Here is a 13,387-nt window from a genome sequence, read left to right on the forward strand (position 1 = left end):
TTCCCTATATTTGAGCTTTAAAACCTTGAAAATGTCTTCACTTCTCCCTCTTCCCACAACCAGTTATCTTGTCTAGTTGAGATTAACTTTTTTCCATTTTCAGCCATTATAGCTGGATTACCCCTACACTCAGTTACACCTGTTCCTCCCATGTACTCCATCCATTTGGGTGAGACATCAGATTAACCTTCTTAAAACATGTCATGTCACCAACTGCTCAGAAAACCTTTAAGTCATTTCTTACCCTGCCTAATCAACTGATGCACCAAATAACTTCCCCAATAAAAATTAAAACTTACACATACACAGTGCTTTATAAGTTACAAAATTCCTTTAATATAGAGTCATATTTTATCTACAGCCACGTTGTGAGAAAAACAAGATTCAGGAAGTTAAACTTTGTCGAAAGTCACACAGCTTCTAAGTGATTTTGATTCTAGGCCTATTTCCAATGTTTTTTGGCACCAGCTAACAGCATTTACCAGTGTATTTCCTACTCCTCCACATAGTCACTCTCCTGAAGTCAGGCTGAGCTTCTAGTGCTTTGAACACATTATGCTAATTGCTGCCTCTGTGATTCCATCTTTTCTGTTAACTGCCTTTTGTGGGATACTACTTTCCCTTCCTCCGCTGCGCCTTAGTTCATGATGGTTCCAATGCCACAGTGTACCCCTGCTGCCTCTCCCCACAAAGAAATTTCTACTCATCCTCTAAGGAACCTCCCTTGAGAAATCAGTAATGGCCTTTCTCCCTTTTTTGCTTACTCATTTCTCAGGCACATATTACAGTTACTTTAATAGTCCTTATACCTTGAAGTGTTATCTTACTAAGTACTAGCAGAGCAGCAGTTTATACACACAGTAGGTACTTGGTAACATTTCTTTTTAACTGACCTCACTTCCCTTCTTACCTAGATAAATCCTACCTTCAAAGGCTTAAGCCCCCATTTCCTTCCAGTTCTCCTCGGCTCCAGATATCTCACATCATTTCAGTTGTTAACATCTCCTAAAGTATATTTTAAGGTCCTTGAGGACAAGAAATATTCTCATACTTATATGCACCATGGTGGGCACTATAGGCACTGGAATATTGATATATTGATAATCAAGGATTTTATTCATGTTAGGATATTTTATTTCTACCATATGCAAATGTCTTTTTTTTTTTTCAGTTCTATCCTTTCGTTGGTTCCAGTTAGAATCACCTAATCCTGACATTTACTGTTCCTAAGTGCTAAAAATTCCTATTTGTAAAATGCTTTTTGTATTGAGAGTACGACAGTGGGTTCTGCTGAACTGTGTTCTAAATAATATGGTTTGAAATAAGTAACCAGCATCTCACCAAAGATTGATGTTGGCCTGGATGGCCTCCTTTAGGTGTGCTGATCTTTAGTCTTGTTTTATATCTCTATAGTAAATAACCTACTGGAGACAGTGTTAAGACAAGAAAACAGCCAATGGCAATAACTAGAGGAATATCAATGCCTGCTTGGCATCTTTACCACCTCCTTCAACAACCCTATGAATCTTACGTATTTATAATTTTCCTTCTCTAGAAATGCATTCTCTTCACAAAATCTGTTTTTTCCAAGTTGAAATCCCATTTTGCAAAGTGATCATCCAAACTAAACCCACGACAAAAACAGGCAGAATAATGTGGGCATCTGGATTTCAGCTTCATAGAAGGTTTAGCCCTTCATCTTTTATTTCCTATGCCAATATGGTATCTTAATGCTGAAGCTATGCTCTTCTAATATTGCTAATCTTAAAACACTGGAATAGAAATCAGAAGCTTAAATTGCGATACTGTTAAACTTTCAAAGCCTAACTGTAGATAACAATACCTATCCTGCCTGCCTCACTTGGTTATCATGAAGATCAAATGAGATCACGTATATAAAAACCATACCATACACCGTAAAGCACCACACGTGTGTAAGATATTTATACAAAGAAGTAGCGCTATCAACAGCTTATTAAACCTGTGAATAAGATCTTCCTTTCCTCTTTGAACTCCCAGAATGGAATTAAAATGTAACCAGTTGTCTCTGTATCTTTTGATAGCCATGTCACTGCTATCCTTACTTAAACAACAACAAATTGTAAAGGCAGGTAGGTTTTTAGTTCAACTCATTCTAATAGTGTGAAGTAGTTTTTGAGCAAATGCATAATTAGGAAAGATTAAAACCCAGCACATATAACCACTTTTAAATAGATTCAGAACTAGTCACATTTTCTTTTTTTTAAACTTAATCCCACCTTTAATATGACGTGTTGTCATTTTTAAAACACTGGAATTCATACTTCATTAACATTAAGATCATAAAGCAATGGAATGGCAAAAGCATAGGTGAGACTTGCTGAATTTATAACTAACAGAAATGGAGGCAAAATCTCTAGGTAAGACCAAGGACTTCTACTGTAGATGGCAAAGGATTAATTTTTTCTTAAACCAATTTGTAATATCTGCTCATCAAAGGTTTTTAACAATGTACATCATAGGGCAGATTCCACAGTAACCATAATTACTTTGTTTCCATTACCTCTAAACATTGAAAATATCGCCAGAGACCAAACAAAGCACAAAATAAATTTCATTTCTATATTTCAGTAAAACCTACGTGAATACACTTTGAAACAAGAGTACAACAAAATATAATATACTTCAAATGTTGAATATACAAACTATTATAGTTCAATTTTGAACACTGGTACTTTCCCTCCTTTAAGTTGAACTAAAAAAAGAAAAGAAAAGAAAAGAAATACAGGTTTAAAACTACCTGACAAAAATTCATGCCAAGCGTGAACTTTCTAGTGAAAGAGTAGAGCTGAGACTGAAATGTCTGCACAGATGCCAAGGCTGGATGAGCGGCACAGGCATGGGTCAGCAAGGCCAAAGCCAGCTGCTACTATGTCCACAATTAAGAAAGCAACAGACTTAAAACTACCATACAAAATATGTTACATGGAAAGTCTATAACAATACTGTGCTAGGTATAAGATTTTTAAAATTTTTCTTTTAATAAAAAAAGCTTTACACAAACAAGCCATTAGCTTATTTCAAGAAAGGAAAAACTGAAAGTCAGTCTAAGGCTTTTGTTTTAAATCAGCTTAAGCTATATGATACAAAAATTCCACTAGGTCTCTCTTTTTCTCCGTTGTTCTCTTTCAGAAGCTTTTGGATCCATTCTTCAATTCACATTCTAAAATACCTATATTAGCAGAGTCTTCACATAGCACCAGTTAAGTGAGCACTGTGTTCACACAGTAATAATTGCTGGTATGCATAAAAAAATGCATCAAAATTTGCTATTTGTAACAATGAGACCATTCTTCCCTTTCCACCCCCTTCCCTAACCTAAAAGATCACCTCTTACAGAATTCTTTTAGTGTTCCAAGTCTTAGTGTAACTGTATAATGTAGTGAACTGCTTGGTCCCTTTTTCATATTTATGTTATTGTAAGAGGCAGTTTTCCGTCAGCATCTCAATGTGTAGTTCATGTCCCACTTAAACATGGGATAAAGGTAATTTATTTCCAGTAAGTCTCTGATTGTATTAAAAAAGTTGTAAAGTCTCCATAAATGTTCTTAATGATATCCCATCCCCTGTTCGTGTTTCATCAGCCAGGCAGTCAGCAGCTGCCTCACTTCTCACACGTCACTGTGCCTTCTGGTCTCACTGTTAGTGGAAGAGCAATGGTGGAGGGAGCACTGACCACCACTACATGGGTCACAGCCTTGCTTCCATCTGCTGGCTTCTCTTCCTGGACCAGCTGCAAAGTCTTCACTTCAGGCTCCTGCTTTACAACCACTGTGTCTGACTTAACCTCTGGCCCTTTTATCACTGCACTGATGACTCGGGGGGGTGTGTGGCCAGACGCCTGTTGTGCAGGCACTGAGAGTCTCATTACAGGTGTCCCATGGGCTATGGACACTGGGGTGAGTGCTCTTACAGCCAATGGGGTCCCAACTATATTAATGCTTCCTGATCCAGTCAGACTTGACTTTGTCTGCAGCTGACATTGTGCAAGTTGCGTAGCTGGGATGGTGATGATTTTGGCAGGCTGCATTGTAATTTTGTCTCCATTTTCAGTAGATGCTGGCATCACTGTAGGGATTGTCTGAATTACCACCTTTGGAGTGGATGCTGTTGTGGGGCTGGTGCTGGTTATTAATGATGAGCCTGCATTGACTGACTGAACTGCCACTGTTGAAATTTTCTGTCCCAAAGAGGTCATGACAACAGGCACTTGCATTGCCACACGAACTGTCCTGTTGAACCCAAAAATGAGAGAGAGAAGGCTTATTAACAAACAAAGCTCAAGTGGGGAGACTGGCAAAAATAAGTGCAGATGTAAAAAAGCCAGTACCCTCATTCCATTAAGTTTATTTTCTAGTAATTCCTACAGTCTGAAATAAAATAACTGGTTTCTCTATTATTTACCTTATGAATACTGTAACTGTAGAGCACCCATGTTCTTACTAAATATCAAACATGAGAAATACAAAGTAGGCTAAAATTATAATAGTTAAATATATAAATCAATTCATGTTAGCTGAGAAATTTTAAAAGTAAAACCACATTTTTAAAAATTTTCAAAGATAGCACTGAGAACCTCAGAACACTTAAAAAATCCTGACATTTTTACCATTGTAAGATAAGAGAAATAAGATAAGAGCACTTGCCTTGGGGCAGTTGTTGCTGAAACAGAAGTGGTGGTGGAAGGAGATCTGGAAGAAGCCTCATGTCCAGGGGAGGTGATGTTCACAACTCTGGCTACAGCTTTCTCAGCTCTGGTACAGTTTAAAGGAGATGAGTTCTTTCCACGTACAGAAGCTGCTGCTTTTAGGAGGTTTTCGGCAGTTAACGAAACACGTTCCAATGATTTTTCATCAGTACTTGCTGTTAAGTCTTCATTACAAGTGTCATTTTTGTCATCATCTATGACAACTATATTTTTTGGCATCTCCTTGAACTGATACACAAGCCTCTGCCCTTCTACCTTAGCGAGAATCCCCCTTTGGTAGTAGTATCTGTAAGAATGAAGCAACAAATGAGATGGATTTTGTTACATATTTTATATAGCACTTTTGTGCTGATACATATACAATTAGATACTATAGTTTTACATTCCATGCTGGTATTAATTATACTATAAAACTAATTCTGTTTAGAAGCACTCCTATACCAAGAAAGTAACTGCTTTCATTCTGGGTCCTTTTAAACTCCACTGTTTCATCCTGAGCACTGTGTGTCTGTATGATTTCCCCCTCCCCCCCACCTCTACATATCATCTGAACAGATGTAAAAGGCCCAGGAAAATAAAAGGGGGAGAGGGGCAAGGAAGGTATCATTTGGCAGAGAAATTATTTTCCTCACTCCTTAGACTCTCCACCCCACAATTTTCCCCCCATAACTGGGAAAACTAAAAAGTGTATGGTTGTACATTCTTTAATTTACATAAATTACAAATAAAATGTTTCAGATAAGGTGTCCTTTACTGTTGATGGCCTTTACTTCCTCAAAATTACTTTAAAAATATGCAATTGCATACTTTTGAAGTATTCAAATAGAAGATTTTTATTTTAAAAAAATTTATCTACAGTATCCAATCATTACAATTCCTATATAATGAGGAAAAGCAGTACAGTACAACTCTCAAATGCAAAAGCAGGATGAATTTCTGCCTCCAGGGATGCTGCCATTTTCACAAGAGAAAGAAGGATTCAGTGCCTTCTTTGCTTGTGGACTTTGTTGACTTTTGATCTAGTAGTTGGTAGGTAGGTAGGTTCCTGTCTTCCTGCCTAGGCCTCAAAGGACTGGGAGTGGAGTGGATACTGGCAGTAGCATTCATTAATTCCTGTAGAGATCAGAAACAAGGAGCTTATTGCCCTGCTTGCTCAAAAGGCTCAGGACAGAGAAGAATAAGAACAAATCTAAAGGTCTTAGAAAGAGTTTGTTACTTGACTCCTTTTAGCCCTGCAACTGAAATTCACAAAAGAAGATGAAAGTGTTTAAAATCAGAGTAAATTTGCTACTGGATTGTATAAAGCATATTTTCACAAATTATGTACATACCATTCGATTCCTACTACTCTACAATCATCTACTCAACCCCCTTAGCAGTGAAATATAGCATACAGGGCTACTTCCAGTGAACTCAGACCATTACTAAGACTGACAAACTATGGTATATGCACACACCTTCCTGTTCATGTGCAACCTAAATGCTAAGCGGTATTTGTCTTCTCCCTGGTGGTCTTTTATCCCAACCAGATCCCTGCAAAACGGTTAGACCAGCTGATAAGCAGATGGAAGGAAACATTTCTATACTTCAAGTTATACTCAAAAAAAAAAAAAAGAACCCACTACCATGGTTTTCAAATGAAATGGACATTTCCAAATACTGTCCAGAAAATATTAAAAGTAAATTCACTTAGCAATTAAATGTCACTATTCTCTGAGTTATGTAACGTGGACAACAAATCAAGTTACATACAATAAATGGTGTTACTAAATGAACAATGACATTTCCCCAATATTATACCCCCAAACATCCTACTACCTACCACCACCAACAAAAAAAAAAAAGAAAAACTCATATGCAATTGTTTTTCTACTGCTTAGAAATTCCTAGAAATGTTCCTAGAAATCCCCTTAATTCTTAGGTTCAACCAAAAAACATGTACAATAATATAACACTACTCATGTTAAAAGGAGACACCTGCATGAAAAGTGAGCATGCTTTCCAAAATGAGTTAACTTTTGTTTGATATTGTTGACTTAAACTCACCAATTACTGAGATTGTTTTTATTTTTAAGAATTTTTTTATTCTCTTTTCATTTCTCTCCAGTGGTTCAGAGGGTATGTTTGTATGGTTTGGTTTGGTTTTTACCTCAAGGCCCTTCCCATAGTTTCATAGTTCATGTCCGGTTTATTCTTGTGCTTTCCCCAGAGCTTGGATACGGCCTTGGAATCCACAAGCTTGAATATCCCCTTTTCTCTCTGCGTCCACTTAATATATCGAGGACAGGTATTTTTGTCCTGAAGGAGATCTAAAAGGAACTCCCACAAATATGTTGTGTTACCTTTAAAAACAAACATAAAAGCATTTTAGGCATATATACGCTTAGTATATCATAATGGTAACTCACTGAGTCCAACAATATGCAACACTATTGATTTGTGTATTTAAGCAACAAAAAAACATACACAGTAAAATTCGATTATGAAATATTTATTTATATTGTCTCATCACAGCCTATATTACAGATATTTTACTTATTCTGACACTGGTAATTTAACTGGTTAAAATTCTGTATTTGTCCCAAATCTGTAATTTCATCAATCTAGAAAACCTTTTGTGATGCAGATCAGCAATATCTGAAACTTCGTTTTAGCAAGTTGTCTGAGACATTGAAAAGTTAAATCATCACAGAGCCAGTTAGATTTAAGAAATTCAACCCAGGTCTTTTTTTTTTTTTACTTAGTAGGCTAACCCTACTACAACATGCTGCCTCCAGAATTCACAAAACTATACATAGTCAAGTCCATTAGCTATACAAAGGTAGACTTAACCACAACTCCCAACACAAGGCAGATGTGTCTATAATGGCTTGCTTAAATGTGGGGTTTGAGTAGAAAAAATCCTGGAGCATCTGGAGTCAGGTGACCTGGGTTCAAATCTTGGTTCTGCTACTTACTTCCAGGATGACCTTGGGCAAGTTATTTAAACTATCAGAGGCTTAATATCCCCATTGTGTAGGATGAGATTGGACACTTGTATGACTCTATGTACATGGTCCTATGAAAGCTAAAGTCCAAATTATTCTCATCCAAACTTCTATTAACTTCTGCCAGCCTTCAATTTTGTAGAGATAAGCAAACATGTAAGGAAATTACAGAAATTCTAGATCACCTATCAAGTACTGGATACATACTTTTAATGTCCAACATGGATGATAAGAGCAAGGCCTCTCATGTGAAACAACTTTCTCACACATTCCTTTTTGAAATTTTTATCAATTCCCTCTGGTCAGTTAACAACCAATCAATTCAAAGAAGACTAAAGAAAGGTCTTCCAGAACAAACAGTGGCCTATCAAAAAGCTGCTTCAAAGTACACTTCAAATCTTTCAGGAAAGTAGGAATATACAGCTCCTGAAAACTACCATGGTATACAAACAATTCAATTACTATAATACTAAAGTAAAAAGCAGATGGTACCTACAAATTCTTTCAAAAGGCAGAAAACAGATTAGAATATTTCACAAGAGTTGTAAGAACTTGGAGAAGGCAAAGATTCCCTCATCTAAGCCTTGTCACTTTGTGGATGAATAAGCTAAGAAGGGCAGGGATCTGCCTGAAGTCACACACTCCATTAGGCTGACTAAGCCAGAACTCCTAGCTTGTACATCATGGGCATTTAAAAGCATTTGTGGAATTGTATCATTCCACCTCTTCCACCCTTCATATTTCCTGTTCTATGAGATGGCTTAAAAGTGTCCAACTAATTTTAATATCAAATTTTGCACTGGTTTGCCATTTCTAAAATTGCAATAAAATAAGATCAACAAATATTCAGTAAGTTGCTAGTTATTAATTCATACACATATTTAGTGATTAGTATGTGCAGTGCTAACATGCCATAATAAGAAATAGGAGAAACAGCTCCTCCACCCCAGGAAGTTAAAAATATAAGAGGGAAAATAACAAACATGGGGAATCAATGTTACTAAGGAGTATATAGGTTCTAATAAATCAGCTATAAGACTACAGCATCCTGAGTATGCTTCATGTAGGAGATTCACAAGACAGCACAAAAGGCAAAAGTATAGAGCAAAGAAAGCATAAAATATTGGAAGGATAAAGATTTTCAAGCTGTCAAGGTCAGATGTAAAAGTCTAAAAATAATTAGTTGTTATAAGTGCAAAAAAGAAACAATATTTGCAGGTGTTCTCTGATTCCTTTCTATAACTTGACAGCAATTTATAGTCCTTCAGGCTTGTAATGGGCTCGTGCAAAATGATTTTGTTCTGGCTCCCAGGAGGTCCATGTGAGGTCCATATTCATTGCTTACACAAGAATTCTATCATATTGCTTGAAATGGTTTAATGAATGTTTAGTTTAGATACCTTCTTATTATAGTGGTGTGAGCGATAATGGGTTCTGACCTGTATGCACCAGAGGACATTAACTATAAAAAGTCCCAATTTCTACAAATTTCCTATTTTCAGTATAATATAAATAATTCAAAGATGGGCTTATCGGCAGCTAGGTGGTGCAGTGAATAGAGCACCGGCCCTGGAGTCAAGAGGACCTGAGTTCAAATCTGGCCTCAGACACTTGAGACACTTACTTGTGTGACTTTGGGCAAGTCACTTAACCCCAATTGCCCTCCAAGAAGCAAAAATAATAATAATAAAGTCAAGTGTAATTCTAATCTAGCATTATCCAAATTAAAATATTTGGTTAGGCCTATTGGGCATTTCAAAGAGAGTCATCTTATACATCAAGGCCTATATGCAAACAGGTCCACTTATAAGGTGAAGCCAGTCCACCTGAAGTTGGCGGGCAGGAGCTTCCAAGGGTAGAGAAATTGAGTATGGGAGGCTTAAATACAAATAATTAAGTTAAACTTCAATCTTATTTTAAAAGTCTACATAATTTTGTCTTTCAACTAGAGGGCATATAAAAATAAATTTCATTATTAAATCAACACTGAATTTTAACTCAAGGTTCAGAAAATTAACTTATTTTAAAGCTCTGAAATCAAGTTGTAACTGCTAATCTGTAAGCAGAACTACATATAATTCTAAAACTCAAAGTCTGAATTTAAAATTTTCTCCCTGCATATAACCCCTGCTCCTGGGGAGGCTGAGGCTGGTAGACTGCTTGAGATCCAGAGTTCAAAGCTATATTGCAAAAAGCCTAAGTAGGTATCCAATATAAGTCCAGCACCAATATGTTAAGCTCTTGAGAACAGGCAGTTGGGTCACGAGGTTACACTAAGAAGAGATGAAAGGGACCCAGTCAGGAATGAAGCAGGTTAAAACTCTCATGCCAATCAGTAAGGGGATCAGGGCTGTTAAGTGAGCACTGGGAGAACCAGTTTCCCCTCCAAAAAAATTTTCCCTACCTCCATTTGAATGTCTGACTAATATCAGGATCATGAGAATCTTCCCAATAATAGTGTACAAAAGAAATTAGCTTCAGTGCTATTCCTTCATGATGCTGACTTTGGTGAAATGACTTCAGGCAGGCAAGGAAATAAAAGGAAAAGGAAAACTCCCTCAATGAGCCTCAAACTTGATTGTTGGCTTCTAAACAACTGAGTTTGTTGCAACCATTACTGAAGGTAATGCCCAGTTTCTCAAAAATCATTACATATTTTCTCTAATATCCATTCAAATATTTCCAAATTAAATTTTTTTTAATATAATATTCTTTTAACTATAAATAAATTGCTGATTTCAAAGGGTCCAATAAAATGAGTTGTTTCAGTAAACTAAAAAGTAAATACTGCCCCCCAAATGAAAAGAATACAAATTACATCCATTTGCTAAATGTTCTGAAAACAGCGATGCTGACAATTTTTAAATCATACTTTAGTTTTTGTTGGGATGTTTTTTTTTTAAACAATGATGACTTATGTATGAGAAATAATGTAAAGGACATCAATCAATTAAATGTAAAAGGGGAAAATGAAGTGAGCCAATTACACAAAGAAGGTGTAAGAAGGACAGGCAGCCTAAGTGGACTCTAGGTAATATTAAAAGCACTGGAGGAAAGCCCTGGCAGATATTGGGTGAATACTATACAACACATTTATGGGTCACTACAAAAAAAGAATCACATAAAATGAGAAACCATGGATAGGCTGCAATCTGTACCAGTAGACACAGTTACACCAATAAGATCAATATCAGGAATCAAATCAATATGAGGAATGAAATATACTCTGGAAATCTCTAAATCATTCATGTGGGAAAAGCAATATTACAACAGTGCTTATTATTCAGTACTTTGCCAGATGCTTTACTCTGACCTTGAAGAGACTATTCCAAGCAAGGTCAGTCCTATCTCAGGGTACCTTTTAATTGATATATCTCCTGGAAAATTTAAATTGATCTGAATAAAATTCTCCGACTAATAAAATTTTACATACTGAGAAAAACAAGCCTTTAATTAACATGCTATTTTCTTTAAAAACAATAGCTGCAATATAGTCTACAAATAACTGCAAAGAAAAATATATTCATTTCATTTGTATCAATGTATTAAGTATTCTTTTTTTTTTAATGCAATGTATATGTCTGCAGTCAAAATTTCTACACATACACACACACACATATTACCTTTGCCTTCTCTGGGTTTTTTCTTGATCCCTAACTCAGGTGACCCATTGGAAATAGATGGTTGTTGGGTCTTTGGTTTACGGCCAACTGTAAAAAAATAAAATTGTATAGTGAAAAAAATAACGAATATAGCCAGTGGAAACATAGCTACTAGACTGCCTTCTAAAAATTTTTTTCATTGAAGAGGGACATCAATTTGCTGATTAATGCAATCTGTGTGTTATTTGGTAAAGAATTTTAAGAGCTTTTACATTTTATTTTTAAAGCAATTTTAGATTACCACAATTTGGTAGTAATCACTACTTATTAGGCAATTATTGCTACAGTGAGAGTCTCTTTACTAATTTCTATTTGAGGAGCAGTTAGGTGGCGCAGTGAATAGAGCAGCAGCCCTGGAGTCAGGAGGACCTGAGTTCAAATCCGGTCTCAGACACTTATCACTTATTAGCCATGTGACATTGGGCAAGTCATTTAACCTCAAATGCCCCTCCAAAAAAAAAGTAACCTCTATTTGAATAGCCAATGGACAAGAATCCACCTACAACTCAAAAAAATACTTAATTGCAATTTTTTTTTTTACTTTTTTGTCATACAGGTTTGTATAAATCAGTTTTTACCTACCACTTCTCAGAAGATATGACTTAATGAAAAACTCAGACTGATAGAAAAGATTCTATGTCAAACTTATACCATTCATTTCTCTTTTGACCTGAAAAGCAAACTCTATTTTTTGAGCCAATTGTTAATTACAGAGATGAATTTTCCCATTAAATATTTCATAAAGCCATCAATTTAAAGTTGAAAGGGACCTTCAAGAACATGTTCTTCTTTTGCAGATGAGACACTGAGAGCCCTACAAAGGTGAAGTGATTTGCCAAGGTTGCAAAGGTCTGTAAGTGATAGGGGTAAGATAGGAACTTGTGTCTAAAACTGGTACTCTTTCTACCCTCTCCTCCTGATGCTCTTCATTTTCCACATGGGTAGTGGATCTCTTTTGAAGTTAACAATTGTATAAATGGGCTGGATTCCTTCAATTCTGCTCAGCTGTTTACTAACAAGGTCTTACTGAAACCTCCCTGAAAGTATATATAATAGTCACCATAGTAGGTACACTGAAGTAGTTAAATCCTATTTACAGGCAATACAACTTTTAATAAAGGATTTTTTAAAATACAGTAAGGTTTATGTTCTAACAGACTATCCAGAGACCTGGGGTTTTGTTTAAAGTAATTACAAGGAATTGAAATCCTGGTGAACAATGGAATGTTTAAAGCAATGAGGTATACAAGTAAAAGCTGCACAATCTTTTTCAGGGACAATAACTCCCATGTACAAAGTGCTCTAGGCTTATGACGTCTTTTTCTCACAACAGCTTCTGGAGATAGCTATGTTCTACAGGCTAAGATACCTGTAATATCAAGAGGCACTCAACTTGGAATATGAAGACCTGAATCCAGATCCCAACTCCTATGAGCTCCAGTGCCCTCCATCTATAAAAATAAGGGGGCATCTAGAGGTTTCTTAGGTTTTTCCCAATTCTTTAAAATTCTATGCTTTCTCTGGTATCCCATCCTGTTAACAATTTTTTTTTTTAAGCAATCAGGGTTAAGTAACTTGCTCAAGGTTACACGGCCAGTTATTTCTGGGTGTGGTGCTGAGTGTCTGAGCCTGGGATTCGATCTCCAGGTCGTCCCAACACTGGAGCCGGTACTCTTACTCGCTGAGCCACCTGGCCGCCCCTAAGCAATTGGGGTTAAGTAACATGCTCAAGGTTACACGGCCAGGTGTTTCTGGGTGGGTGCTAAGTGTCTGAGCCTGGGATTCGATCTCCAGGTCTTCTCAACACTGGAGCCGGTGCTCTTACTTGCTGTGCTACCTGGCCGCCCCATCCTGTTAACAATTTAAGTAAAATTATGTTACAATGAACTCCACAGAAAATCATCTTTTATTATAGTGGAATAGTTATAATTATTATACTGCTCTCTGTGAAAAAATGCAATTTTCAAAATTTTTTCATTTATAACAAAATT

At 36.4% G+C, this 13,387-nt stretch overlaps 1 protein-coding gene across 10 annotated transcripts in view; it reads right to left on the bottom strand.

Moving 5' to 3' along the window:
* Window positions 1-312: 312 nt before the first annotated feature.
* The window catches only part of ELF2 (E74 like ETS transcription factor 2), a 93,335-nt gene continuing 80,260 nt past the window's right edge, over window positions 313-13,387 (bottom strand). For all 10 annotated transcript variants that reach the window (XM_069105381.1, XM_069105382.1, XM_069105384.1 and 7 more), the window contains 4 exons: window positions 11,358-11,444; window positions 6,897-7,089; window positions 4,686-5,033; window positions 313-4,271 (listed from right to left, as the gene is read on the bottom strand). In XM_069105381.1, the coding sequence (XP_068961482.1) occupies window positions 3,644-4,271; window positions 4,686-5,033; window positions 6,897-7,089; window positions 11,358-11,444 (1,256 nt within the window). In that variant the 3' untranslated portion in view covers window positions 313-3,643. The remainder of the gene's footprint in view (window positions 4,272-4,685; window positions 5,034-6,896; window positions 7,090-11,357; window positions 11,445-13,387) is intronic.

The sequence above is a fragment of the Petaurus breviceps genome, unplaced genomic scaffold (genome assembly GCF_028583685.1).
Source record: "Petaurus breviceps papuanus isolate PSGF00001 unplaced genomic scaffold, PetGlider_PUasm1.0 76, whole genome shotgun sequence".
NCBI lineage: Eukaryota > Metazoa > Chordata > Mammalia > Diprotodontia > Petauridae > Petaurus > Petaurus breviceps.